Genomic DNA, 25281 nt, shown 5'->3' on the forward strand with positions numbered 1-25281 from the left:
TTAAGACGCACTAGCGTGAATTTCTGTACAAAGAATACTGAATGCGATGCGTCTCTTGCGTACGATGCCGTGGACGCTTACCTTCAATTTATTTGCATCACAGCTGTCGTTCATTCCATTCCAGAACACGATTACCCCATCGGTCATCGGTTCTTCGACAGATGTGACCAGCCCACTGCCACTTAAGCTTACTAACTCGGTGAGCTAAGTTCTCTGTCGGATTACTTCACGTGTTCACACGTAGTGTGGGACGCCCTCCAGCTAGATGAGGTGACGACTTGCGAAAGGTGGCTGGTTATGATTGGATGCGGAAAGCTAAAGATCGCATCCAGTGGTATGCTTTGGGAGAGGCCTACGTCCAGCAGTGGACTGCTATAGGCTGATGATGATGATGTCGTTCATTTGTATTTTGTCGAGCCAGAGTAAACGCCCTGGGTTCTTTAGTTAGCTAGACACTGAAATGAGTTGTAACGCAGAATAATCTGCAAAAGAAAATGTCTCGGCTTCTTACAAAATACAATGTTACTTTTACCTCGATTCAATGTTTTATTTACTTACTGGCTTTTGTTTTGTTTTTGAAATTCAGTGTTGTTATGATTTAATTGATTGATACGCAAATTACTACGAGCAATGAGAAAGTGGCACTCACAAAATGCCGACACCAAATAGCCCCAATATTAAAACACTTAATTCAATATGGATTTATATAAAGTAGTTGGTAATATTCTGGTGGGCTGTTATTACAATGTAGGTACATACTTACTTCAAAATTACAGATTTCCGTTTAGGTGTTATTTGTGCTATGTCACTGAAACTTGTTCATTGCCCGCGAGTGTATTATTTATGACCTAAATTGGATTTCATGTATAAAATATAAGAAACAGAGTGCGTTATAATAAATCACTGTATATCAAAATAGCTTAATCTTCTTACACAAAACGATAACGAAACCCATTAAAGTACCATACAGTACAGTACAGTACCAGTACAGTACAGTACAGTACCATATCTCAATTTTGACCGTGGAATTAAGTCTTCTCGTATTAAGCGTCCCGATTCTGTGACAATTCTTGTTCGCTCGTCGATTTAGAGAGTGACCTCCAGGTTTTTAAACTCACACAATTTGAAACTCACAGAATTATGGCCACTGCCACTGAGTAGAGAATAGGTACACTCGAGTCCGCATTGTTCTACGGCCACGGCAGAGGATCGATCTGAGCCCGCCCGTAAGTTTTATAAATCTGGTGCCAGAACAGCATTCGCTTCACGTATGGCTGCTCCAAGAGTTGGAAGTCGCTGCCTAGCTTCAGGTACGTCATGTTGTCTGCCTGTACTGACGGCCACTCGAGTGGCAAAACTTCAGATTTACTGGGAGTTGGGTTTCTGTGGACAATAAATTATTGTGTTTAGAAAATACTTGCTGTTATGGACAAATGTGTGTATTATTTTCATTTTCTCTTAAGACTCGTCGAGGCCCTTCCATATACATTATTTTTACATTGACCAACCAACTTTGTAAATATGTATATAATTTCATGGACAATCTTTACAAAACTTAAGTTATAATGTAATCTTTTGGACAGCAATACCTTAAGAATATCCTGAAATTATACCTTTAAATATGCATTATGCAACTTACCCAAACTTCACAAAATTGCTTATGATAGTTGAGACTCTGTTGACGGCCACATTGTCAGTTGCATCTTCAATGGGTCGCAGCAAAATGGCGTGTTTGATGACGTCACCGTGGCCTGCCTTCTCAACAAAGTCGAAGAACATGTCTCTGTAACCCATCTTGCCTCTGTGCTCGAACTCCATCAGGTAGACTGTGTTGTTCCTGGCATGCTGCTCCACTGAGTCCAGCAACCCATTCAGAATCAATGCGTCCCCAAAGTAATTGAAGTACCCATTTATCTCCTTCAAAGTGATTGGCTCCGAACCGAAATAGAACTTTCTAATATTCTGCGCCACCTTCGCTTTAGTCTCTGGAGTGTCGAAAATGAGGTCTGCTGGCAAAAAGTTTTCAAACTTTCTCATCATTTTAACTGGGTAGTCGATTTCGTGGAATTCTTGGCTTCTGAGAAAGAGGCCTTCTAGTGAAGCGAAGAAGAACATCATGGCCACTTTATGGTAGTCTTGGTCTACGAGCTTGTGTCGGGGGTGCAGAGACATGAACTGGTCTTCACTGTGCGCACTCGGCAGCTCCACGCAGGGCGCAAACCCAAACATACCGTCAGTGGAATGTTTGTAGAAATTCAAGCTGTATCTTGTCAGATTTTCAGCGGAGACTGTTGAATAAAAGTCGGCAAGCACGGACGTTTTGTCCACATCCTTTCTTGAAGTTGGACCCTTTTTAGCTCCCTTATAGATGATAGTAGCTGTGGCAATCGGATCTTCGTCTATGGTCCATACGTTTAGTGCAGAACCAGATTCAATTATCGCCTTGTGGAACAAACTTTGGTTTTTATCAGAATTATTCTTAAACAAAACAAGTAGTTCAACTGCAGCTGCACCCGCGCTCATCCCGTACAACGTCACATTATTAGGATCACCCCCAAAGTTACCAATGTTTCTATTAACCCATTTCAAAGCTGTTACTTGATCTTTCAATCCAGCGTTGCCTGGTGCCGATTCTGTTCCCAAACAAAGGAAACCCAGAGCTCCGAGGCGATAATTTATTGTTACTACAATTATGTTATGATCTATAAGTGGTTCTACTCCATCTGTTGGTCCATGACCAAATAAAAATGACCCTCCGTGTATGTAGACCATTACTGGCAGGCGTCCCGGTCCAATGTGGACTGGTGTGAACACATTCAGTATGAGACAGTCTTCATTCCCTCCTCCTCTTTGTGGACATACGACCGTGTGGTTGGCTTCGTATACTGTACTCCACGGCTTGACTGGACGTGGGGCCTGTAATTCATAAAGGTAGACATGTAAAACACTCAGTTTATCATTTGATAAACTAATAATTAGTACAGTTCAAGTATTAAATGCAACTCCGTATTTCTTCGAATTGTTGAAAAGGACTTAAGTTTATATTAAGTAGATTGTGTACAATTCTAAAATACTTGCAATCTCCTACTCATCTTTTTTTAGATTATATAATTTAAAGTTATCATAAGATAACCTTTATTTAAATGAATCAGTAGAAGGAAGAATTGGCAGTATTGGTATAGGTAAAAGTTATTTTTAAAACTTTCCTTGACTTTACTAGCAAGCGACTAGCTTGTCTTCATAATGACTTATTCAGTAAATGAAAGCTTCGGAAATAGAAAACTGACGTTGATATTGGATAACCAGAAATTATTCAATTCAAAAGGCTTTTATTATTAGTAATCACAAGCTAATCATGTCTCAGAAGATAGGCGTATAATAGCAGTTGATTGAAGGGCGATGCTTATATACGTAATAGCTTTTGATGACTTACAAAAGTGTGGGTTACACTTTGAAGGAAGGATTAAAAATAGTATTATCGACATAAATTCGTATAGGTACCTTATATATTTTTTATCAAAAATAATACTTACCTACTTATATGGTAACATTGGTAACATTATTTAATATTCAGATATATAATACCTAATATGAAGTTATCAGAGGATATTGTTTAAAATAGATATTTCACATCGTTATCTGACGATTGCAAAATCAGCACTTTGAACTAAAAGAACGTATTTAACCATAGCGCCTCAACCACAATGCGGACTCGGTGTCACACAATCATGAGCAATGAAAAAGTTCCATCTGACATTGTCGTTCCATTATGTCACTGGAATTTATCGTGATTGTATCTAAGATCTCTTATGAGATATAGGTGAGGTTGTAAAAATATTCTTACCTTAAACCTATTGACCCCTACTGGCGGTGCAGCATACGGAATCCCAAGATACGCGAAGTAGTTCCCATCATCAGCCACATGTCCCCTCACCTTCCCTTTATCTGTGTCTATTATTCTGTACTCATCTTTACCCATATCTTTAACCTTATCTCCAGGCTTTTTGGTATGTTTCGTGGAGTTTGTCACATCTTTCATTACATCTTTTGAAGATATAGTTTCTATGTTCACGTTTAAATCTGACGGAACACGTGTCACTAAAATGTTTTTTGCTCTTGCCGCTTCAGTTTGAACCTCTGCAAGTCCATCTATACTTAAAACAGTATAGATGACAAGAATGCACACTTTCAATTTCAATGAACACTTCATTTTGTTAAACAGTCTGGTAATGTTCTTGTATTTATTTGTTATTTACATCGCACTGCACTGTCGAGGCTGTGAACAAAATGCAGTTTTAGTGAAATGTTACGAGTGTGAGCGTGATGCCCTAATTATTGGCCCGTGTTCAAAACTAGTCTATTTTTGTTAGTGATAATAAATACATGATTTAGTTAGACTAGACGCTATTGTGCGTGTTGTATAATAGTATACTATATAATATATACAATAGTAATTTATACCATCTTTTAGATCCCGAACGAAGGTAATTTGCCTTCCTTGCAAGGGATTTATCTTATGCTAGTCGTTTTATGTCACAATTAATTATTCTATTCAATTCTGAGATGGAACGAAGTACGTTTCACGGGTCTCTCGAGAAACCTGTGTACATCATGTAAATGTCCCCTTGTATCTCAACTACTCTCAACCAACCTATCACCCATGTAAACATGTGTGTCTGTCTTATGTCTTTTTAAACTACTGCAATGAAGGTAATTCTATTCTTTTATTACGTTCCAGGTCCCATAGAGTTAAGAATGTAGTAAAGTCGCTGGCTGAACAGAAATGTGCAGATAAATCGGACGTCTTGGCGTATGTCCAGACAAGTTGAAGGGGAGATACGGCGACTACCACTGTGGACAACTTACCGAAGTATACCATAGTGCTACCAAATGAAAAAGCACAAATTTTTCATTTATAGCTAGGTATAGGTATGTGTCATAATGTCGTAAAATACAACTTTTTGATTTTCTGCGCGAGTAAATCTATAGATAAGTATGTAGGTATTTTTACGGTATGCTTATTTTGATATCTTTGTCGAGACTCCCTCTCCATCTCGAGTCCCCAAGGATAATAAATATGTATCATTAATATCTCTCTCTCTCTCTCTCTCAGCCTTCCGTAGTCCACTGTTGGACATAGGCCTCTCCTAACGATCGCCACCCCAAACGGTCACCCGCCATCTGCATCCAGCGGCTTCCCGCTACCTTCCGCAGATCATCAGACCAACGGGTTGGGGGGCGACCGACACGCCGTTTGCCGACACGGGGTCTCCACTCCAGAACCTTTCTACTCCAGCGGTCGTCGGCTCTGCGGGCTACGTGGCCAGCCCATTGCCACTTCAGCGTGCTAATCCTTTTGGCTATGTCGGTAACTTTAGTTCTCCTGCGGATTTCTTCATTACGAATCCTATCTCGCAGGGACACGCCTAACATAGCCCTTTCCATAGCACGCTGAGCAACTCTGAGCTTGTGGATAAGCCCTTTGGTGAAGCACCACGTCTCGGCTCCGTAAGTCATCACTGGCAACACGCACTGATTGAAAACTTTTGTTTTCAGACACTGAGGTATGTTTTCAGTGAAGATGTGTCGTAATTTCCCGAACGCTGCCCATCCGAGTTGGATTCTACGAGCTACCTCTTTATCGAAGTTGGATTTTCCTAATCGGATCACTTGTCCTAGGTAGGGATACTGATCAACAACTTCGATGGTGACACCTCCTACAGTTACGGGCGATGATGAAACATGTTCGTTCGACATGACCTTTGTCTTGTCCATGTTCATTTTCAGCCCAACTTGTTTAGAGGCATCATTGAGGTCTGTGAGCATTTCGCCTAACTCCTCCAGCGTTTCCGCCATAATAACTATGTCATCAGCAAATCGTAGATGAGAGATATATTCGCCATTGACGTTAATGCCCAGTCTTTTCCACTCTACAAGCTTAAAAACATCTTCCAGTGCACAGGTGAACAGTTTCGGAGAAATAACATCTCCCTGTCTCACGACCCTTTGCAACTGGATCGGTTTTGTGCTATGTTCGTGTAATCGAACTGACATTGTGGCAGCATTGTACATACATCTCAACACCTGGATATAGCGATAGTCTATATGGCACCGCTGAAGGGATTGAAGCATCGCCCAGAGCTCAAGAGAATCAAAGGCTTTCTCATAGTCCACAAACGCTAGACATAAAGGTAGATTATACTCCTCGGTCTTCTGTATAACCTGCCGAAGCGTGTGTATGTGATCTATGGTACTATAGCCTTTTCGGAACCCGGCTTGTTCGGGTGGCTGGAAGTCGTCGAGTCTTTGCTCGAGACGATTCGTAATAACTCTCGAAAACAGCTTGTACACATGGCTCAGAAGTGCAATGGGTCTATAATTTTTCAATAGGGCTTTGTTGCCTTTCTTGAAGAACAAAGTCACTACACTTCTGCTCCATGCCTCCGGGCTTGTGCCTTCGAGTATGACGGAATTAAACAGCCTCCGAAGTGCTATTAAAATCGGTCTACCGCCGGCTTTCAGAAGTTCTGTCGTTATTCCATCATCTCCCGGAGCTTTGTTGTTTTTTAGCTGTTTGAGAGCTATACTAATCTCGTCTAGACTGACGTCCGGAATATCTTCGGTATAGTGTCGGGTGAGTGGCGCTCGGCTGTCGTGAGCACCGCTGGTAATAGGGTTTTGTGTTGTGGTGTATAACTGTCCGTAGAATCTCTCAATTTCTCCCAGAATTTCGGGCCCTGATGAAACGGTGTTGCCAGTGTCGGTCTTCAGTTGGGTCAACAGAGTCTGCCGAACAGATCGATCTCTAGCAAAGACTTTGGAGCCCTTGTTTTGCTCTATTGCGTCTTGAATGCGCTTGCAATTGTAGCGTCTCATATCGCAACGTCTTGCTTTGGCGATCTGTCTGTTTAGACGTCTGTATTCGACCATATCAACTGAAGACTGCAACCTCATTTCTCTCCGTTCTCTTATGAGACTCAGAGTCCCATCTGAGAGTTTTTGAGGTCCTCGGTTGGTTCGGGACGAAAAATATTTCGATCCTACCTCTCGGACAGTTTCCACAAACCTATTATTTAAATCGTCAACTGTAACGCAATTCTCTAAACATATCAGGCGGTCGCAAAGCTCAGACTGAAAGCTTTCGGGATCCTGGATTTGAGCAGGAGTAGGACGGAGCGTGGACTTCATTAGACGGGAGCGTTCTATTTTGCAGTTTATATTCAAAGTGCCTCTTACGAGTCGGTGATCGCTGCCGGTCTTAACCCTACTGATCACAGAGACATCATTGAATATGTGCTTCTTATCCGTCAATATGAAGTCGATCTCGTTTTTAGTCTTCCCATCGGGGCTAATCCACGTCCACTTCCTTTGTGGCTTCTTCTTGTAGAAGGAGTTCATCATATAGAGGCCCTCCTTCTCCAAGAAGTCAGCCAGCATTTGCCCACGATGGTTCCTGACTCCAAATCCATGTGACCCCACTTTCGTCTCGCCGCCTTCTTGTTTTCCGAGTTTCGCGTTAAAGTCTCCCATCACCACCGTGAAATGAGTAGTGAACTTACGCAGGGCAGACGATACGTCTTCATACGCAAGTTCGACCTCATCATCGGTGTGCTTAGATGTGGGTGCGTAAACCTGTATGACCTTCATTGAGTATCGTTTAGATATTCTCAGGATGAGGTACGCAACCCGTGTCGACACACTTCCGATTTCAACGATGTTGTTGACGAGGGACTTGTTGACGATGAACCCGACACCCCCTTGGGACAGTTGGTCGCCCTCCCGATGGTACAGCAAGTTTCCGGACTGGAGAATTTCCGTATCCTCTCCCTCTCGTCGGACTTCGGATAGCCCTATAATGTCCCATTTTAACTTGCTGATTTCCTCTTCCAGCTCCTCTATCTTCACGTCTTCCCTCAGTGTCCGTGCGTTATATGTTGCCAGGTGCAAGGGTCGGTTGGGCTGGTAGCCGACTCTCTGCCGGAGATTCTTCGCACCCCCTGCCCCGCCGTTACCGTGACCGCTACCGGAGTCCGGGATAGCGGGGCTGCCGGGGACTGGGGGCCGGGGCTTTGTTTTTTCCATCATTAGGAGGTGTATTTGCCATAATCACCGCGCTTGGCAGGCGTGTTGGTGATTCTCCTTTTTTACGGCGGGAGATCGCCGCCTCTGCTAGGAGAGGAGGTCGGGTCGATTTACCGCCGCCCGACATTCGGCGTTGTCACTCGTTAGCACCACCCAGGGGGCACGTGTAGGGTAACTAGGGTTTGTACCTACGGACGTGAGCGACAAGCCCCCTATTAATATCAGTCTATATTTTTTATGTATAAACAAAAAAATTATACCGCTTTTAAAATAATTGTAATCAATGTACCCGGAGTGTTTTTTTTTATTTATTTTTTCTATTAAAAGCCGACGTTGGAAAATAACTGTCACACGCACCGTTAACGATTATTTACCGCGATAAATTTACTATATACAGGGATGGTAGAAAAGAGAATATAAGACCACTCCGTTCTGTTTATATTGGGGGTGGGCTTCTTATGTAAATTTTGCTACATATTATGTCATGTCCATGTCATGATGTAATAATCATTACCTAGTAGTGGCACTTACATAATATTATAGGTAAGTATTCTATTATTGGTCAAAACCCTTTCAGAAAAGAGTTCGTTGTTTAAAATCTGGGGGTCACTCTATATGACAAAATACTGAAATTCGGGATGCTGCTGCGCAAGCCACGAAACTATTATATTTGTATTAAAACGTGCCTATGGCCCAACAGCTGTTCATTTTTCGTCTTAGACGGCTGAATGGCGTAGTGGTTAGTGACCCTGACTGCTATGCCGAAGGTCCCGGGTTCCATTCCCGGCTGGGGCAGATATTTGTATAAATACAGATATTTGTACTCGGGTCTTGGGTGTTGATATTTATATTTAGTATCTATCTATCTATGTATGTGTGTAGATATATCAGCTGTCCGATACCCATAACACAGGCTCTGCCTAGCTTGGGGTCGGTTGGCCGTGTGTGAGATGTCCCCACATATTATATTATTATTAGTATAGAGTAACCCTCCTGTCGTTAGCGTTCACCCATCGATCGCCTCAGTACAATGCACGGAAATAGAATGCAGTCAAGTGAATGGAATATGCTAAATAAGATATTATTAGTGAGTGAAAGTGAGGCTAAATGTGAACTAGCAACCCCGTGTACTGGGTGTTTGCAAAAGTGGTGGAAAGCCGAAAGATGACTCACAGCGTCACTGTAAAAGTCACTCAGATTATTTTTATTCTTCTCTATGGAAACTTTATGGTCGCTTTTACCACTTTAGTATGGAATTCGTAGCGTGAGACCCCGTGGACTGACGACCTTAGACAGATAGTTGGTAGCGACTAGATTATGAAGGCCGAAGCTTGGGAAAGGCCTATGTCCAGCAGTGGCCGAATATGACCTGATGATGATAATATCGAAGGTATTCAACTTGACTATACATAGTTTTTAATCCATTTGAGTGTTAATTTGTCTGCAGTTAACGTTAGAAGCTAGAGAAAAGTAACTTGATCAGAAATAAAAAATCTCATTAAAATCGGTTCAGCAGCAGCTGTTTAATAATGAATGAGGTGATATGTTGCTATTTCACTGTAGCTGCAAGTCACTACATGCCGATGACGTCATAATCTGAGAGCCGGAACATCCTTTATATGGCTTGATCAAGTCACGCGCTCGCCCCATGTTATAAGTAGTTTATGTATGTTACGGTTAAAGCAAGAAAAAATATTTAATTTATATTTTTTTTATTCTTAGACAATGATCGTTGGTGGAAAACACTTGAGCTGAACGGCTGAACTATGGTTTGTCACCTTCTCACCGTTTGGCTGACTGTACATGTGTGTACATGCATAGGTAAATAAAAATACAATATGCACCGACACAGTGGCCCCCTCCCACATCCAGGGTAGTGCCGCGGCGGCGGGCACGGCGGCGGCTGCTGCAGAAAACCTCAAACGGCGCAAATACAACGGTCTGTCTGACAGCTACATATTTGTGCCGTTTGGGGTTGAGACCCTGGGGCCGTGGGGACCCGAAGCGCGACGATTAGTAAAAGAACTTTCGTCGCGCCTGGTCGAGGTATCAAGGGACCAGAGGGCTGGCAGCTATCTCAGCCAGCGCATCAGCCTGGCTATACAGAGAGGGAACGCTGCCAGCCTCCTCGGAACCATCCCGGGCGACGGCAGCGAACTAAAAGAAATATTCTACCTTTGATAAACTCCTGTTTATTAAGGGTAGAATATTTCCAGGCCAGGATGTTATTATAAGTATTTTATATTATTATCTTTTTTATTTGTAAAATATATAGATAATTTAGTATAAGTACTTTTACACATATTGAAGTATATCGATATATATAATTAAGTCAATATACAATATGCACTTAGTTTCTATGATTTTTATGTTTGGTAGGTATAAAAAATAGTTTTCAGAATATGGAGATTGGGGGACGTAAATTTTAATATTTTCCGTTAAGAATGATGTTTTCAAATCTTATGTATAAAATGGTTTTAATCAATAACTTAAGTTTACCCAGTCAAACTTAGGTTTATTCTTTATTTACCTTTATATGTGACATGTACCTAACTACATAAGCTGTTTATGTATAAATTACCTAGACTATGTTGCAGCCACGAGGTGACGAGGTGAGGTATTTTAAGGTTGTATGGAATGTGGTTACTGAATTTATTTAAACCGCTTTTCAGTTAGTTTTTAGGGTCAAATGTTGGGGGCTTTAGCGTTGTTTATAATAAAAATAGTCCAGTACAATAAAACTTGTATGAGCTTGCGATAAACAAAATACTGCGTCGTACATATTTTATTGTATATACAGAGTTATAGATTGTTTTCAGAAACCACTTCCAGATTGTCAATATTGTATAGATCTGCAGAGGAGTTGACTTTAGAACAACGGAACAAAAGAACTTCTTAGATTTTCCACGATCAACTTTGCCGAGGTTGCAACAAACTCGACGGTACCAGTAATCGTTCGTATTACAACAAGTACCAATACAGACCACCCTGTATTGGTACATGTTGTAATAACTTATGAGTGATAATATGGAACGATCACTGAGGTAACAACAACTGGCACGGTTAGCCATTGGATGGATGACCGATTTCAAGTGGTTCTTTTCTGGACGCTTCCTTGCTTCGGACGGCACGTTAAGCCGTGGGTCCCGGTTGCTGCTTCGGCAGCAGTCGTTAAGCCTAGTCAGAGGCCTTCGGGCAGCTTGAAAACATCTGACAGTCGGGTTGCCCGCTTACCCGACAACTTCAGTGCATTGTACTCATTCAAAAAGGGGATACGGCTCGCGACCTATCACGTGAGTACAAATGTACAGCGAGAAGCGGGTGACACGCTTGCGAGTCACCTCTGACTACGCCTTCGGGGATTACAGTCGTGAGCATGTATAATAAGGAACTGTCGCGGACAAACAGCTGATAGAATTCCATCACGTTCTGACTGCTGGGGACGGGTCTCCTCCCAATGAAGGAAGGGTTTCAGGCCCAGTCCACCCAGTGCGGGTTGATGGATAATATTCCATTCTAATTATTGTATTTATTACAGTGTTTATGATATTTTTTCTGTGTTTATGTTAGTTAGTTTATGTTATTAGCAAGTATTTACTTGTTTTTTTACGCAGGTATCTACTTGCAAACCGGTCCAGTAGTAAATAAGCTTGGCAAGGTCAAACTAAGGCATCTCCCGCACAAATATAATAGAATCCTAAAGTGGAACATAATTATGTATTGGTTTGTGTATGTACAGCTATGCATATATCTTATTACTTACTGTACGTATTATATAAATAGTTTGACCCTTTCAGCTATTTTGCAGCAATTGCAACAACACTTCCATATAACAAAATTATTGTTTCTTCAATCTGCGAGCGTCTACTTTGACACCTAGGTATATATTATTATATATTTTCAGTCCGATTGTTATGAAAATTTCAAAATATACCTGTTTACCCTAATCTATGATTGCAGCTAAACCTAATCAAAGCTCACAAACACAATGTACTTAGGAAGGCAAATATTTCTATTTAGAAAATCATAGTTAGTGGTCTAGTGCAACATTTTGCACTATTAAATTTTGCACAGATCGAGATTCTGGTAAATTGATCAATCATCATCACGACCCATCACGTCCCCACTGCTGGGGCACGGGTCTCCTTCCAATGAAGGAAGGGTTCAGGCCTAGTCCACTACGCTGGCCTAGTGCGGGTTGGTGGACCCCAACACAAGCAAGCTTGTGCTGAGAGAGTTGTCCGGTAAGTGGGCAACCCGACTGTCAGATGTGTACAAGCGACTGCTGCCGAAGCAGCAACCGGGACCCACAGCTTAACGTGCCGTCCGAACCACGGTAGCGTCCAGAAAAGAACCACTTGAAATCAATCAATTGATCAATAAGATGGAATAAAAAACTCACTGCAACTAGATCACTTGTCATCACGAACACAGTTTGCACATCTTATCAACATAGCGTGAACTGATCGACTGATATCAATACCGTATCGTTTTATTGCTTTATCAATACCTACTCTTTTTTTCGTGTGAATATTTTTTTTGGCTATTTAATTCTCTAAGCCATTAAGTTATGGTCCATTTTACTTCACACGAATTGACGAAACTAGACTAATGTTTTATTAATTACTTGTTTGTGAACTATAATCTTGGAATAAGTAAACAGATCTGGGATAATTCTGAGGGTAGAGTCTAGTAAATACTTGTTGTAATAGGAAATTTTAGGTAAGATAAAAATATTTTTAACTAAAATTTCCGTATCGGAAAACTACATTAAGATGTAATCTTACGTAGGTATTGAAAACAAACCGTTTACATTAATAACGATAAAACGGTTACTCTCGCTTTCGAAACTGCTCTCGAGTGTTCACAACAAATTCTTGGTAATTTAACCAAAAAAAAAAACTAAAAACAAACTCACGCCTTGTACTAATGTACTCCCTTGCGGGGTAGGCAGAGGTGCATTGCTGCACCCACTTTTCGCCAGTGTTATGTTATTCCCAATGTAATAGGGGGAGGGCCTATTGACATTTTACGGGCACATCTAAGACCCGATAACAAATATCTGTGTTTAAACAAATATCTGTGCCAGCCGGGAATCGAACCCGGGATCTTCGGCTCAGTAGTCAGGGTCACTAACCACTACGCCATTCGGTCGTCTTAACCAAAATTTGTATTAAAAAATGTCTCATTAAACAAAACAGCCGTCTTTTGGCGGTAAGTAGACAGTTTCGCTGGATAATCTCACCATTAGGCCTTCCTTGATCTCAGACACTATCTGTAGCTACCTCCGTAAAGGGTGTCACTTACAGAGGCAGGTCGTGTGTCTTATTTCAAACAGAAGGCACAGTCCGACCACAGTAACTTTTCAACAGGTCAACATCATCATATTATCGTTTTTTACTCACACATGAGTACCCGACCCCAAACTATATGTATAATAGGCAGAGCCTGTAATATAAGTAGGTACCTATCGAACAGCTGATATATCTAGGTACACACAGATACATAGATAGATATTTAGACATTATGAAATATACTTACATATTAACACCCTATACCCAAATCAAAATCACTATATAGTCTAAAAACAAATTCTCTTTATGTGTCCCTTAATATGCTAATCTTTAAAAAAAGAACTACGCAACTGATTTTGATGCAGTTTTTCGTCGTTCAATCGTGCCAGGTACCTTGCTTGCTTGTTCGTGGTCTCTACTCTAGAACTCGTGTGACCTACTGGTCATTATTCTTCGGCTATAATTATGGCCGGCCCACTGCCACTTCAGCTTGCACTTTCAGTTACATGAGTTCTCTTACGAATTAAGTCATCACGACCCATTACGTCCCCACTGCTGGAGCACGGGTCTCCTTCCAATGAAGGAAGGGTTTAGGCCTAGTCCACCACGCTGGCCAAGTGCGGGTTGGTGGACCCCAACACAAGCAAGCTTGTGCTGAGAGAGTTGTCGGGTAAGTGGGCAACCCGACTGTCAGATGTTTTCAAGCCGCCCGAAGGCCTCTGACTAGGCTTAACTACTGCTGCCGAAGCAGCAACCGGGACCCACGGCTTAACGTGCCGTCCGAAGCACGGAAGCGTCCAGAAAAGCACCACTTGAAATTGGTCACCCATCCAATGGCTGACCGTGTCAGTTGTTGCTTAACCTCAGCGATCAGTTACGATCACTGAGGCCCGCTCGACTACGGACGCTTCACGAATTAAGTACATACTTATTTTTTAAATGTAATTGGTAGCCCTAAATTAAGCTTGTTTCCGGTGAATGAATGATTAAAAAGAAAACAGAGTAAAGCCTTCACTCTAATCAACTTTTTTGGTATTGCCACTAATTTCTGTTGCAAAGCTATCGTTGTTGGATTATTAGTGTCGCGCTAACAAGAGTTACAAAGTGTCGGCTATGAAACGCAGACGGTAGATCTAAGCCAGGCTTTGGAATTGTCACCTTTTGTTGCCATATTTCTTTTTGAAACGTAGCAGTTTTAAGACACGGCGACAAACAGATGATGTTAACGTTGTAAGTGAGGAATGTATATATAATACACTCACGAACAATGATAAAGAGTTAAATAAATAAAGAAATAAAGTTACAGTCAGAAAATAACCAAATTAAACCTACTCCTAAACGGAAAAGGCAAGCCTAATAACCCCGTCTGTAATATTGGAGTATATTTTACAACAGCGAATCAGAACATTACCAACCAAAAACGTAAATTATGTGTTCAAATTTTAAACTAAATACTTACTAACAGAGGCAAATGATGACTGTACTTTGGTGCACCCAGTTAACGTTTAATTAGATAATTTAGATAATAGTGACGTAACGCCAAATTTAATCATTAACGAGTTGGCTTATTCGAAACCAAATAACAATTTATTGCGTTGCGTTACACAAACAACACGATTAACTTTTCCACCGTGACAGTAACGCTAAGGGTGTGACCCTATTGGTGAAATGCGCTGCGTTGCGACGTGTCGCCTCGTCGTCCCAAAAGAAATGTCATATAAACGTATGGCAGCAACAACGCAACGCACCAATGGGGCCTCGCCCTAAGCCGGTGATTTCTCCAACGTAACAACGTAAACGAGGGTAAATTGCCACGTAATTTCTCTCCAGCAGAAAACACATTTATTTAGCTTCGAGGAGAAAAAGCGGATGCCGAAGGATTGTTTTTCGATCCATTAGCGGTGCACAGCCTAATTATGTTTGAGCACTCGCGGCGGCATAGAGTAGTTAGGGTACAGACGTGGCGTGTAGGTAGAGATGGTTTATACATTCACCTCACGAGCCATGAAAAAGTTGCAGAGACATATGGAACGTCAATGGCTGCGTTGGTGGCACTTTTTCATTGTACATGAGTGTAGTTTAGGGTAGAAATGTGACAAAATTTTAAATAATCAATACGAAAGAATATTTCAACTTTTGATACAATTGGCAGTAATCATGACATTAATACTAGGAACAAGCATAAGCTGGCTTTTCCAGCGATGCGTCTGGCGAAAGTTAATAAATCGTTTTTAGAGTACTGTATTAGATTTTATAATAAGCTTCCAACAGAAGTTACTCAAATGCCAGAGAATAAGTTTAAGTGTTACATTAAAGAGAAACTCTGTAAAAAAGCTTATTATAAAATTGATGATTACTTAGAGGACGTTAATGCATGGCTGTGATAAGTACTTAGCTCTGCTCATATTATTATAATAATTATTATTAAGCTTATAAGTTTAGTATTGTATACCAACTAGTTTTAAGTCTTTTTTTGAAAAGATGGCTCAGGAGTTTCTTGCCTCCGTTCTTCTCCTTAGACAGAAAGAGCCCCCCCTTATCCGAACGGAGAGTAGTTTGTAAAAATTGACGTTCATCAGAAAATTTTATATTAGGTATTACGATGAATAAAAAAAATTGACTTTGACTTTGATAATATTATCATTTTATTATAATGACATTCATTAATTACCCGTATTACTCAGTAAAAAAAAACTGTTTTATGCTATAGCAAAATTAGTGTACTGTAAGGTTAATGGTGGCTTAGGGACGGAAGAAGAACTGTTGGCAATATACAACTTTGACAGCATTCTGTAAATATAGGTAGGTACTTATGTAAATACTGATTTTATTTAAAATGGTATCGTAAATCAAAAAGCAGTAAATACTTTTTTGTTTGTTACTAACTTTCTAAAATACCGACGACCGATTGGCGTAGTGGTTAGTGGCCCTGACTACTGAGCCGAAGGTCCCGGGTTTGATTCCCGGCTGGGGCAGATATTTGTTTAAAGACAGATATTTGTACTCGGGTCTTGGGTGTTGATATTTATATTTTGTATCTATCTATCTATGTATTTGTGTAGATATATCAGCTGTCCGACACCCATAACACAGGTTCTGCCTAGCTTGGGGTCGGATGGCCGTGTGTGAGATGTCCCCACATATTTATTATTATTTATTATTAATAAGGATTGTGTTGATGAGCAACACAGTAAGTTATTTAAAAAAATATAGAGTCTCCTTTTTTCTTATTTATACATGATGGGAAAAAACATAAAAAAAACACTTCCTTCATTGGAAAAAGACCCGTGCCCCAGCAGTGGGGACGTGATGAGACGTGGTGAAGATGATGATACATTGTGGTGGTAGACCTTCTACAAAATGTTATTCTTTGTGGTCATACTTTCAGCGACAGCAAAATGAGTCATTTATTTAGTGAATTAGCTCATTTCTTTCCTGCCCCTTACTGTAGTCATTAACAACTAATATTGTGGTTTGTTTTTCATCTAAGTGTCTATTGTTCATTCTTATAATTTATAAAAGATTAAACGATCTTACGATTTAGACAAAGTTATAAATTTATTTAAAGTTATGTTTTTCAAATATTGTATTTATTGCTATGACATTTTCATTACTAATCACTTTCTTTACAACACGAAGTCACAAAAGGTTAACTGGGATACAATACAGTCTATTTCACTATTAGTATTAAGTTCATCCTGTCTTTCTGACCCAAATTAAAATTTGTCTTACCCTCATTATTTTAAATTTTCAAAACCTGTCAACTTTGTAGGTATGAAGATATGAGATAAGTATACGATATGAGGGTATAAAGTGATGTTTAAAGTAATTGTAACTCTTGCGTTATCGGAAAAAGTCTCAATGACTCTTTAGTGAAAATACTCATAATTTATTATCTTTATACCGACAGCGAAATTGGTTTTACAAGTATGTAACATATGTTTCTGTTTAATGCACACGGCGCTTATTTTGAAACAGTTTAAATTTTAATGAGGGCAATCATTGAAATAAACATGAAAGCAAATAGTTTAATGACGAAGTATAACGCTACCCGTGTATCAATTACCTACAACGAATACATAGTTTACATTCTGAAATAAACTGATATTGTTAAACGTGCATTGAATACTCGTTTATGGACTCTTGGTACAGTTTACTGAAGAATTGTCGCTTATGGAAGTGGTAGGTAGGTATATTATTAAAATTTAACGAACTCAAAAACTTATGAAACAAAAATTATTTCAACTGCAAGCAATGTTTTCACAATAAAACATTTTTTCGTTTCTTTTCCTTATAAAAAATATAGATGAGATGACGATATTTTATATCCCGTTTCACACCCATAAAAATGTAGCCATAAAAATGTACCGATAGCTATCTAATTTAAACATGAGTTAGTTCCTCGCTAGTCCTTGACTACTGCTAGGTTAGCTAATCGCGAAGTTACGGGCAATTTTCATAATAGGTATGGACATGAAACTTCCAATCCTGCAGTCATAATTATAAGTCATGAAAATAAGATTATACACCCAGTAAAGTTCAACCGTACAAGGTCAATATTGACCGACCATTACAGCCTGTGGCAGCTATTTTTTATTGATAAAGTGAAAGTGTAAACCCATTTGTTTACGCTATAAATTGCTTTCCTAAACAGAATATAATAAAAATGTAGGTAGAGATTTTCCCTTCATTTGGTTACGCAAGTTTTTTACGATTTTCCGACCCAAGTTTCGGCACTCTCGGTCGTGCAAAAAGTTGCTCGGTGTCCTAACGAAAAAATATTCAAATGGAAAATATGTTGCACTGTGCGAAGCCAAAAGCAATCAGCTTTGGAAATATTCAGCTTTGCCCATTTCGGTGGCAAAAACGACTGTTCCGAGGCTGATAACTAAATTGCTATCTGACACTCGGAGTCACGGGTTAGTCGGGTTTATAATCTAATATTGAAATGGTTGCGGCTGCCTCTAATCCACTTCCACTTCCACATACCCATTAACAACTGAATTTAATCCCAACCTTCATATTCCAATCTCTCAGTGAAATCAATGGTGTTAGTGACTAAACAATATCACCCTGTGTAAAGCTTTTAATCCATGCAACTGAAACTTGGATGAGCTCCAAACTTAACGGTCTGTATCCTTCTAGCCTCCTCGTGAGTTTACTGTTTAGTGGTAACTTGTAGTTCGCTAATTCTCAAGTAGCTGTCGGGTAGTTGATCGATGTTATCCAATCTACGATGGCGTGAGCCCCCCCCCGCCCCACTCTGCCCCCCCCGGTCTGCACAACGGTCTATACGAGTCACCCCAAACTTTCCTAGCGGACATAACACGTCGCCGCCCGCCATAGCAACACGGACGCGAAACAAAACCTCTACTTATCCGCTTCTTTAACTTGGACGTGGGAAAGTTATGAAGGCTCGTTTACGGCTAATATCTCTGTTGGCTCCGCAAGTCGGCGGCCGAGTTTACGGCCCGCGACGGCAATAAAACTCTATCAGGTGAGCGGCGTGCGGAGGCGCCCGGCCACGCGTCCGCCTCGGCTTTTAAAAGCCTCCGCGGTAATTCACGAAAAACGTAGTAGCTGGGGCGGTGCGGCGCGGGGGCGGGGGCGTCGCGACGCTCAGTCGGGCGCCGTGCGTGTGCAGCGGCGGTCGCGCGCGAGATGGCTCGCGGCAGGTAACGCGGCATGCGGCCCGCGCTCGCAGCGCTCGCGGCGTGCTGCGTGGTGGCGCGCGCCGAGCCGCCCCCGCGCCCCGCCAACAGCTCGGCGCCGCGCGTGCTGGCCTGCGCGGACGGCGTGGTGCTGCCGGCGTGGCAGCCGCTCGAGGATGTGCCCACGTACGAGATCGCGTACCGCGGCGTCATCTACTTCGTGGCGCTCATGTACCTGTTCATCGGCGTGTCCATCGTGTCGGACCGCTTCATGGCGGCCATCGAGGTGATCACGTCGCGCGAGAAGGAGGTGCGCGTGCGGCGCAACGGCAGCGAGCAGATCGTGGTGGTGCGCGTGTGGAACGAGACCGTGGCCAACCTCACGCTCATGGCCCTCGGCTCCAGCGCGCCGGAGATCCTGCTCTCTGTCATAGAGATAGCCGGGAAGAACTTCGAGGCGGGCGACCTCGGGCCCGGCACCATCGTGGGCTCGGCCGCCTACAACCTGTTCGTCATCATGGCCATCTGCGTCGCCGTCATACCCGACGGAGAGGTCCGCAAGATCAAGCACTTGCGAGTGTTCCTAGTGACGGCGACTTGGTCCATCTTCGCGTACGTATGGCTGTACCTCATCCTGGCTGTGATATCGCCGAGTGAGGTCGAGGTTTGGGAAGGAGCCGTCACTTTCCTCTTTTTCCCCGCAACAGTCTTGACGGCATATATTGCTGATAGACGGCTACTGGTTTATAAATATCTGAAAAAAGGATACCGAGTGAATGAACGAGGAGTCATAGTAGAGGCAGAAGGAGATGGCTCCGTAGAACTCGCCCTGAAGCCCGGCGATGATTGCTACGCATCGGACGATGAGGAGGGCAAAGAAATAGAAAAGAGCCGAAAAGAATACGTTTCAGTTCTGAGAGACTTAAGACGGCAACACCCTGAAGAAGATCTGGACACAGTGGAGCGCCTGGCGCTGGAGACACTGATGTCTCGAGGACCCAAGTCGAGGGCCTTCTACCGAGTAGCGGCCACCCGGAAGATGACCGGTGGAGGTGACTTCTCCCGGAAAATATCTGAAAGAGCTCAAAGCGACTTGAGTGAAGTCAAGGCCGAGCTGCAAAGACGTGGATCAAACACTCTTTCGATAGAACCGAGAGGGCCAAACTTTCGCTTCGACCCCGACCACTACACTGTATTCGAGAACTGCGGGTCTTTTGAGGTGCACGTGGTGCGCGCCGGGGACCCGGGCGGGGAGGCGTCCGTACAGTACTCCACGGACGACGGCACCGCCGAGGCGGGGTCGGACTACATCGCGGCGCAGGGCACGCTCGTCTTCAAGCCAGGCGAGGTGGAGAAGACCTTCCAAGTGCAAGTCATTGACGACGATGTGTTCGAGGAAGACGAGCACTTTTACGTGCGGCTTTCGTCACCGAAAGGTGCAGTTTTGGGCAACCCGTCGACTGCCACGGTTGTTATTCTGGACGATGATCATTCCGGGATGTTCTCGTTTCCGCAACGTGACTTCGAGCTGACGGAATCGGTGGGGACGTACGACCTCCGTGTGACCAGGACTGCAGGGGCCAGAGGGAAGGTGCGTGTCCCCTACTGGACCGAAGACGGAACTGCCAAGGGAGGTGTGCAGTACGAGACCGCACAGGGTCACGTCGTCTTCGAAAACAACGAAACTGAGTAAGTAACTCCAAAGTTTTGCTTTAAAAAATGCACTTGTCCAACAGGGATTATTCTTTTATGATTTCATAATTGGCGTCCACATTAAAAGTAAGGTTGTAGTCGTAGGGTTTCGCGAAGCCGCAAAAGTATCGAATGATATATCGATTGTTGGATTCGATTACTCACACACCAGTGCCATGATCCGCGACCTCAGGCCTGGCCTCGCCCCCCCCTCCCCGCGGGGCCTTCTCCCCCGACGAGCCCTAATCCCGATTAGCAAGGTGTGATCCTCAAACTTCTAATCACCTTTAGTGGCCAAGAAAAATTATACCCCAATTTCAATTCAGTTTCGTGAAGTTATTCCGGAGTAAGAATTAATTGCTGGGGGAAGTTAAAACCATTTCAGACACCCCAAGTTTTTAGTTTCACAACTTTTAATGAACTTCAAGCTGTATTTTCGTGGCGTTGTATATTTGTACGTATTAAGGGCGTACTCAGTTATTTTTGTACTTTACTGGTAATCAGATATTTTGAAGTGTTTTGTGAAGATGTAACGTAACTCTGTAAGTGGTAGTATGTGTGTATTCATTTTAATTTAACGATAAAATATTAATCGTTGCAATACATACGTAGATAACCGGTAAGGTAAGAAAATGATATGATGGTATAACACTTCATCAAAAGTGCACAATTTTAACACAATACCTTTATTACCTATATGAGTTTTACACAAGGCCATGCCATCGGTTTCTTAGTAAAATTGGTCGCAAGACGGTTTTATTCTTTGTCAAACTATTACATTACTACGATAGTGACAAGCTGTAAATAATACCATAACTTCATAATAATAAGCCTTGAAATTGTATATCGCTGTGAACAGGTGCTAAACGCTATATTTAGGCTGCCAAGTAAATATAGATCTTGGTGATGCGATGTGTTAATTTTAATGAGGAATATCTCACGACAACAAAGTATTTGATGAATTTTGAACACTTGACTAAAATGATTATAACGTAAACATTATAAGAAGTGACGTATAAGAATAACTTATCCATTAACTTTACTTTATTGATGGCTAGCTTCATCTACTCTATTGTATATATTTATTTATTTATTGCACAAATATAACATTAGTGTACAAAAGGTAGACTTCGTCCCCATATATTATACGTCCCTTTAAAGACCTAGGTATCTAGAATAAACTTGAGGCTGTCTAATCTACAGTTTATGTTTTTTGTAAGATGCACACTGGTACAATAACAGGTAAGTACAATACAATACTTAGAATATGATAAGTACTTACATATAATGATAATGTCCTCCTAGCCGAATTTCGACTACGGCGGCCAATCTCAATTGAGATCAGCCATCTACGCAGGAGTAGATTATAGTGCCCAAGTGTGTGCGCAGTACACAGGAGCACTCTCTGTTCCATCACTCTCATAGCCCAATGGGACGGATTGACCGACACGACTGGAGAGAGCTAGGCGCAGGACCGACTGCTTTACATGCCCATCCGACAGCATGGATCGTTTCACTGTTTCGGACATCAGGTGATCAGCCTTCTACTTACATATATTTCTTACGCAATATAGTAAAATTCTGTATTCGTTTATGAAGTAAGAGGATTATGTCAGAAAGCGTGACATATAATATGAGGAAGCGAGAAATATATGCGTGGTGGCCCTAGGGGACGGTTTTTTAGAACCTCTCAAAATTCAAGCCCAAATTCGTAGCCAGGAATATTTCGCGTCAGGTAAATATTTATATTACACCATTTCGCAGAGGCTGAGACGGTTTCTTTGAATAGAGTGAGAATAAGCCAAATTGATAGTCATTCGTTTCTTTCAGATGAGTTGTTGCGGCTATTACGTTTCTTTATTTATAAAAACCTGATGACTTTTTTTATTTATTTGCTGGCTGATGATAAAGATAAAAAAATAAAATACCCTACTCTTTATTGCACACAAACGGAAACAGTTTCACAAACATAGAAAGCTGCGAGCACAGGATTCGAAACCGTTCCGTTTACGTTGCGTATCGTCAAATGTAACTGTCAAAATGTAAGGCAAATTTGTTAGTTCCAAAAGTGGCTTTTGTTTTTTCCATATGTTTGTGTAGATTCGAAAATAGTATCGAATCCTGTGCTCGCGGCTCTGATAACATATAGCTCAATCGGCGGACTTATTTATTATTAAAGAAAATTTGTCAAAAAGACTTTAGCTAATATAAGTCATAAATAAAGGACATACTTAAACTTACAAAATAAAACTGTGTCTTCAAAGGCTTCCGTTTTTAACTAAATGAACCGAAATTAAGTGATCCTATTATATTTTCTGTTTGCTCAACAAAATCGTCGGTATGTCTGTCACAGACATTTTAAGGGGTAGAACTTTTATTGCACAAATGAAAAAGTAGTTACGTAAAATTGGATGGACTTAATGCTAAAATTCTTTGAAACCAGTCAACCTGCTTCAGGGAGCAGAAAGTAAAACATAATACCTATTATGTTCGTTGCGACATATATCTACTCTACTATACTGTCAGAACGGAACAATCTAGACTAGATTGTGCGAGTCCAAGGAAGTCTAGAAATGTCCCTGGCTCATACATAACTGATGGAGAACGGTCGGTGTTTGTCTTACACACTGAAGCAATCTCGTCATGCTGTCTCTTAGATTTGTATTTTTCTCTACAATTTGTATTTTCTCTAAAGTTCGTATTTTTCTAAAACTCCTCAAGTCTGAAGACAAGCTTTTGACTGATAATTTTTCTGCTTTTCGAAAATGGTGAAGACTCGTTTTAACTTTCCAGCTATTTATTTTTAACTAACTTAGAATAAGCTGCTCAGATAGTTTTTATGCATATAATTAGCTACTATGTTAGGTTTCAATGATATATGTATAACAGACACATACGTAAAATATTTTAAATACACTCGTGACTCCTGTGACACTAGTGAGCAATGAAAAAGTTCCAGTGTGATACCACAAAATTTCTCCAAAACGGAAAAGCTTAGCTTAATGACGCCGTCTGCAATATTGAAGTAGCATCAGAATATTACCATCTAAAAAGTAAATTATATAGCGTTTTAAATTAAATATTTAGAAAATTAGGGCCACTGGATGTGCATTTTGTGATTGGAACTTTTTCATTGCTCGCGATGGTTTTCTCATAATTTACATCCGTTAATGATCAGATGGATAAAAGCTCGCTCGATGTTCGATTGTTTATATTTTGTTTTGTTGCACCGCCTGTATCTATAAATAGCTGACATACAGAGACGGAATAGATTCTTGTGCCAAACAGTTTCGCAAATATTTATTACGGTTACCCACTGCTCTTGCTACGCTAACTAACTGAATATCAACTGCACAAATTAACGAATCGTTGTACCAAATTCAAATTCAAACATCCTGTATAAAGATAAAAGGCATTTATTGCACACACCACGATATGACATAGGGAATCAAAAAGGAAACCACGCAATCAATGACTAATTTCTAATAGATAGGTACATACCTACCTAATTACGAATAGTAAGTTCGTCCAGATAACCAATACAAAAGCAAAAAAAGGATACATCTGAAAAATTTAAGTTTGGAAATAGAATGAAAAAACCGTATTGAAAAATCATTCTTAAGGAAGGCCAATGCTAGATCTTTTTAATGTGAATTCAGCAATTAACGCTCTTATATTACCGGCCCATAAGGATTGGGTATAAATGAATAAAACATGCAGTAAGCCCCCGGGTCTCCGGTGTAGAATTTAATCAGCCGTTAAAGAATTTCTGGTTATAATGTATTTGCCTTTCTCACCACGTTCTTTGCGTAAAGTCCTGGGAGGTTGTAAAATAAAATATATATGTAAATCGGCCCGTTTATCTCTTGTAATAGTAGCATGAGCATGGCGGAGTTACATGTATAGTATCATTGTGTATCGACGTGTCTCTGATTTTCGACTATGCCCAAAAAAATAGGATGTTGTTAATGTATCGTAAGCATAATTCGAGAGGCTATGGGTTCAGATGCTGGCAGAATTATTTATAAATAAGGACTTTAAGCTAAATTTAAACTTCAGATAATGTAGCTTAAGTGCATACTTCGTGTAAATATCTCACTATCCGAATGTTGAATGTAAATGTTACAAATGTGGTTTGATCGGCAATGTACGTAAGTACATAATTTTGATTCATAGAACTTAGCTTAGTCGCGTCATGTTAAAAAATCACATATTTCAATCGCAAATGGATTTCTACACACACAGTCATATACATAAATAGTATGAAGACCAAACTTTCAAACAGGCCGTATAACTCACCAAAGTGCCAAAGTACCAAGTGAATCCTTTATTTGACTTTCTTCCACCCACAAGCAGTTCCCAAGAGCACATTCAAATAAATAGCTCAACACTTTCCCCTCACACCTTAAACTTTTGGGTTGATTTTGGGACCTTTTCCGATCGATTTTGTTGACAGTTTGGAGTTGAACCCTTGAAAATCATAATGATTTATTGCTGTTCACATGAATTTGTGTTCACACCTACCTGTTATGAATTTATTAAGTGCCCCTGTGACAGCCCTA

At 41.1% G+C, this 25281-nt stretch overlaps 2 protein-coding genes across 5 annotated transcripts in view; one reads left to right on the forward strand and one right to left on the reverse strand.

The window, feature by feature from the left end:
- Positions 1–893: 893 nt before the first annotated feature.
- LOC105393321 (esterase E4) lies at positions 894–12639 on the reverse strand. The gene is made up of 4 exons (XM_011565055.3): positions 12485–12639; positions 3845–4276; positions 1640–2916; positions 894–1383 (listed from the first exon to the last, which is right to left on the reverse strand). The coding sequence occupies exons 2-4, from the start codon at positions 4208–4210 to the stop codon at positions 1191–1193; spliced, it is 1836 nt and encodes a 611-aa protein (XP_011563357.3). The 5' UTR covers positions 4211–4276; positions 12485–12639; the 3' UTR covers positions 894–1190.
- Positions 12640–18983: 6344 nt separating this feature from the next.
- Positions 18984–25281, forward strand: part of LOC105395228 (sodium/calcium exchanger 2) — a 74464-nt gene continuing 68166 nt past the window's right edge. For all 4 annotated transcript variants that reach the window (XM_038107594.2, XM_038107595.2, XM_038107596.2 and 1 more), the window contains exon 1: positions 18984–20716. In XM_038107594.2, the coding sequence (XP_037963522.2) occupies positions 19062–20716 (1655 nt within the window). In that variant the 5' untranslated portion in view covers positions 18984–19061. The remainder of the gene's footprint in view (positions 20717–25281) is intronic.

The sequence above is a fragment of the Plutella xylostella genome, chromosome 25 (genome assembly GCF_932276165.1).
Source record: "Plutella xylostella chromosome 25, ilPluXylo3.1, whole genome shotgun sequence".
Lineage (NCBI taxonomy): Eukaryota > Metazoa > Arthropoda > Insecta > Lepidoptera > Plutellidae > Plutella > Plutella xylostella.

Excerpts from the sequence above, each read along its gene's own strand:
- LOC105393321 (XM_011565055.3), bottom strand. The coding sequence starts at position 4,210 with ATGAAGTGTTCATTGAAATTGAAAGTGTGCATTCTTGTCATCTATACT. Across the intron at positions 2,917-3,844 it reads TAGGGGTCAATAGGTTTAAG|GCCCCACGTCCAGTCAAGCC; the intron begins GTAAGAATATTT and ends TATGAATTACAG. Across the intron at positions 1,384-1,639 it reads AGCAATTTTGTGAAGTTTGG|AAACCCAACTCCCAGTAAAT; the intron begins GTAAGTTGCATA and ends TATTGTCCACAG.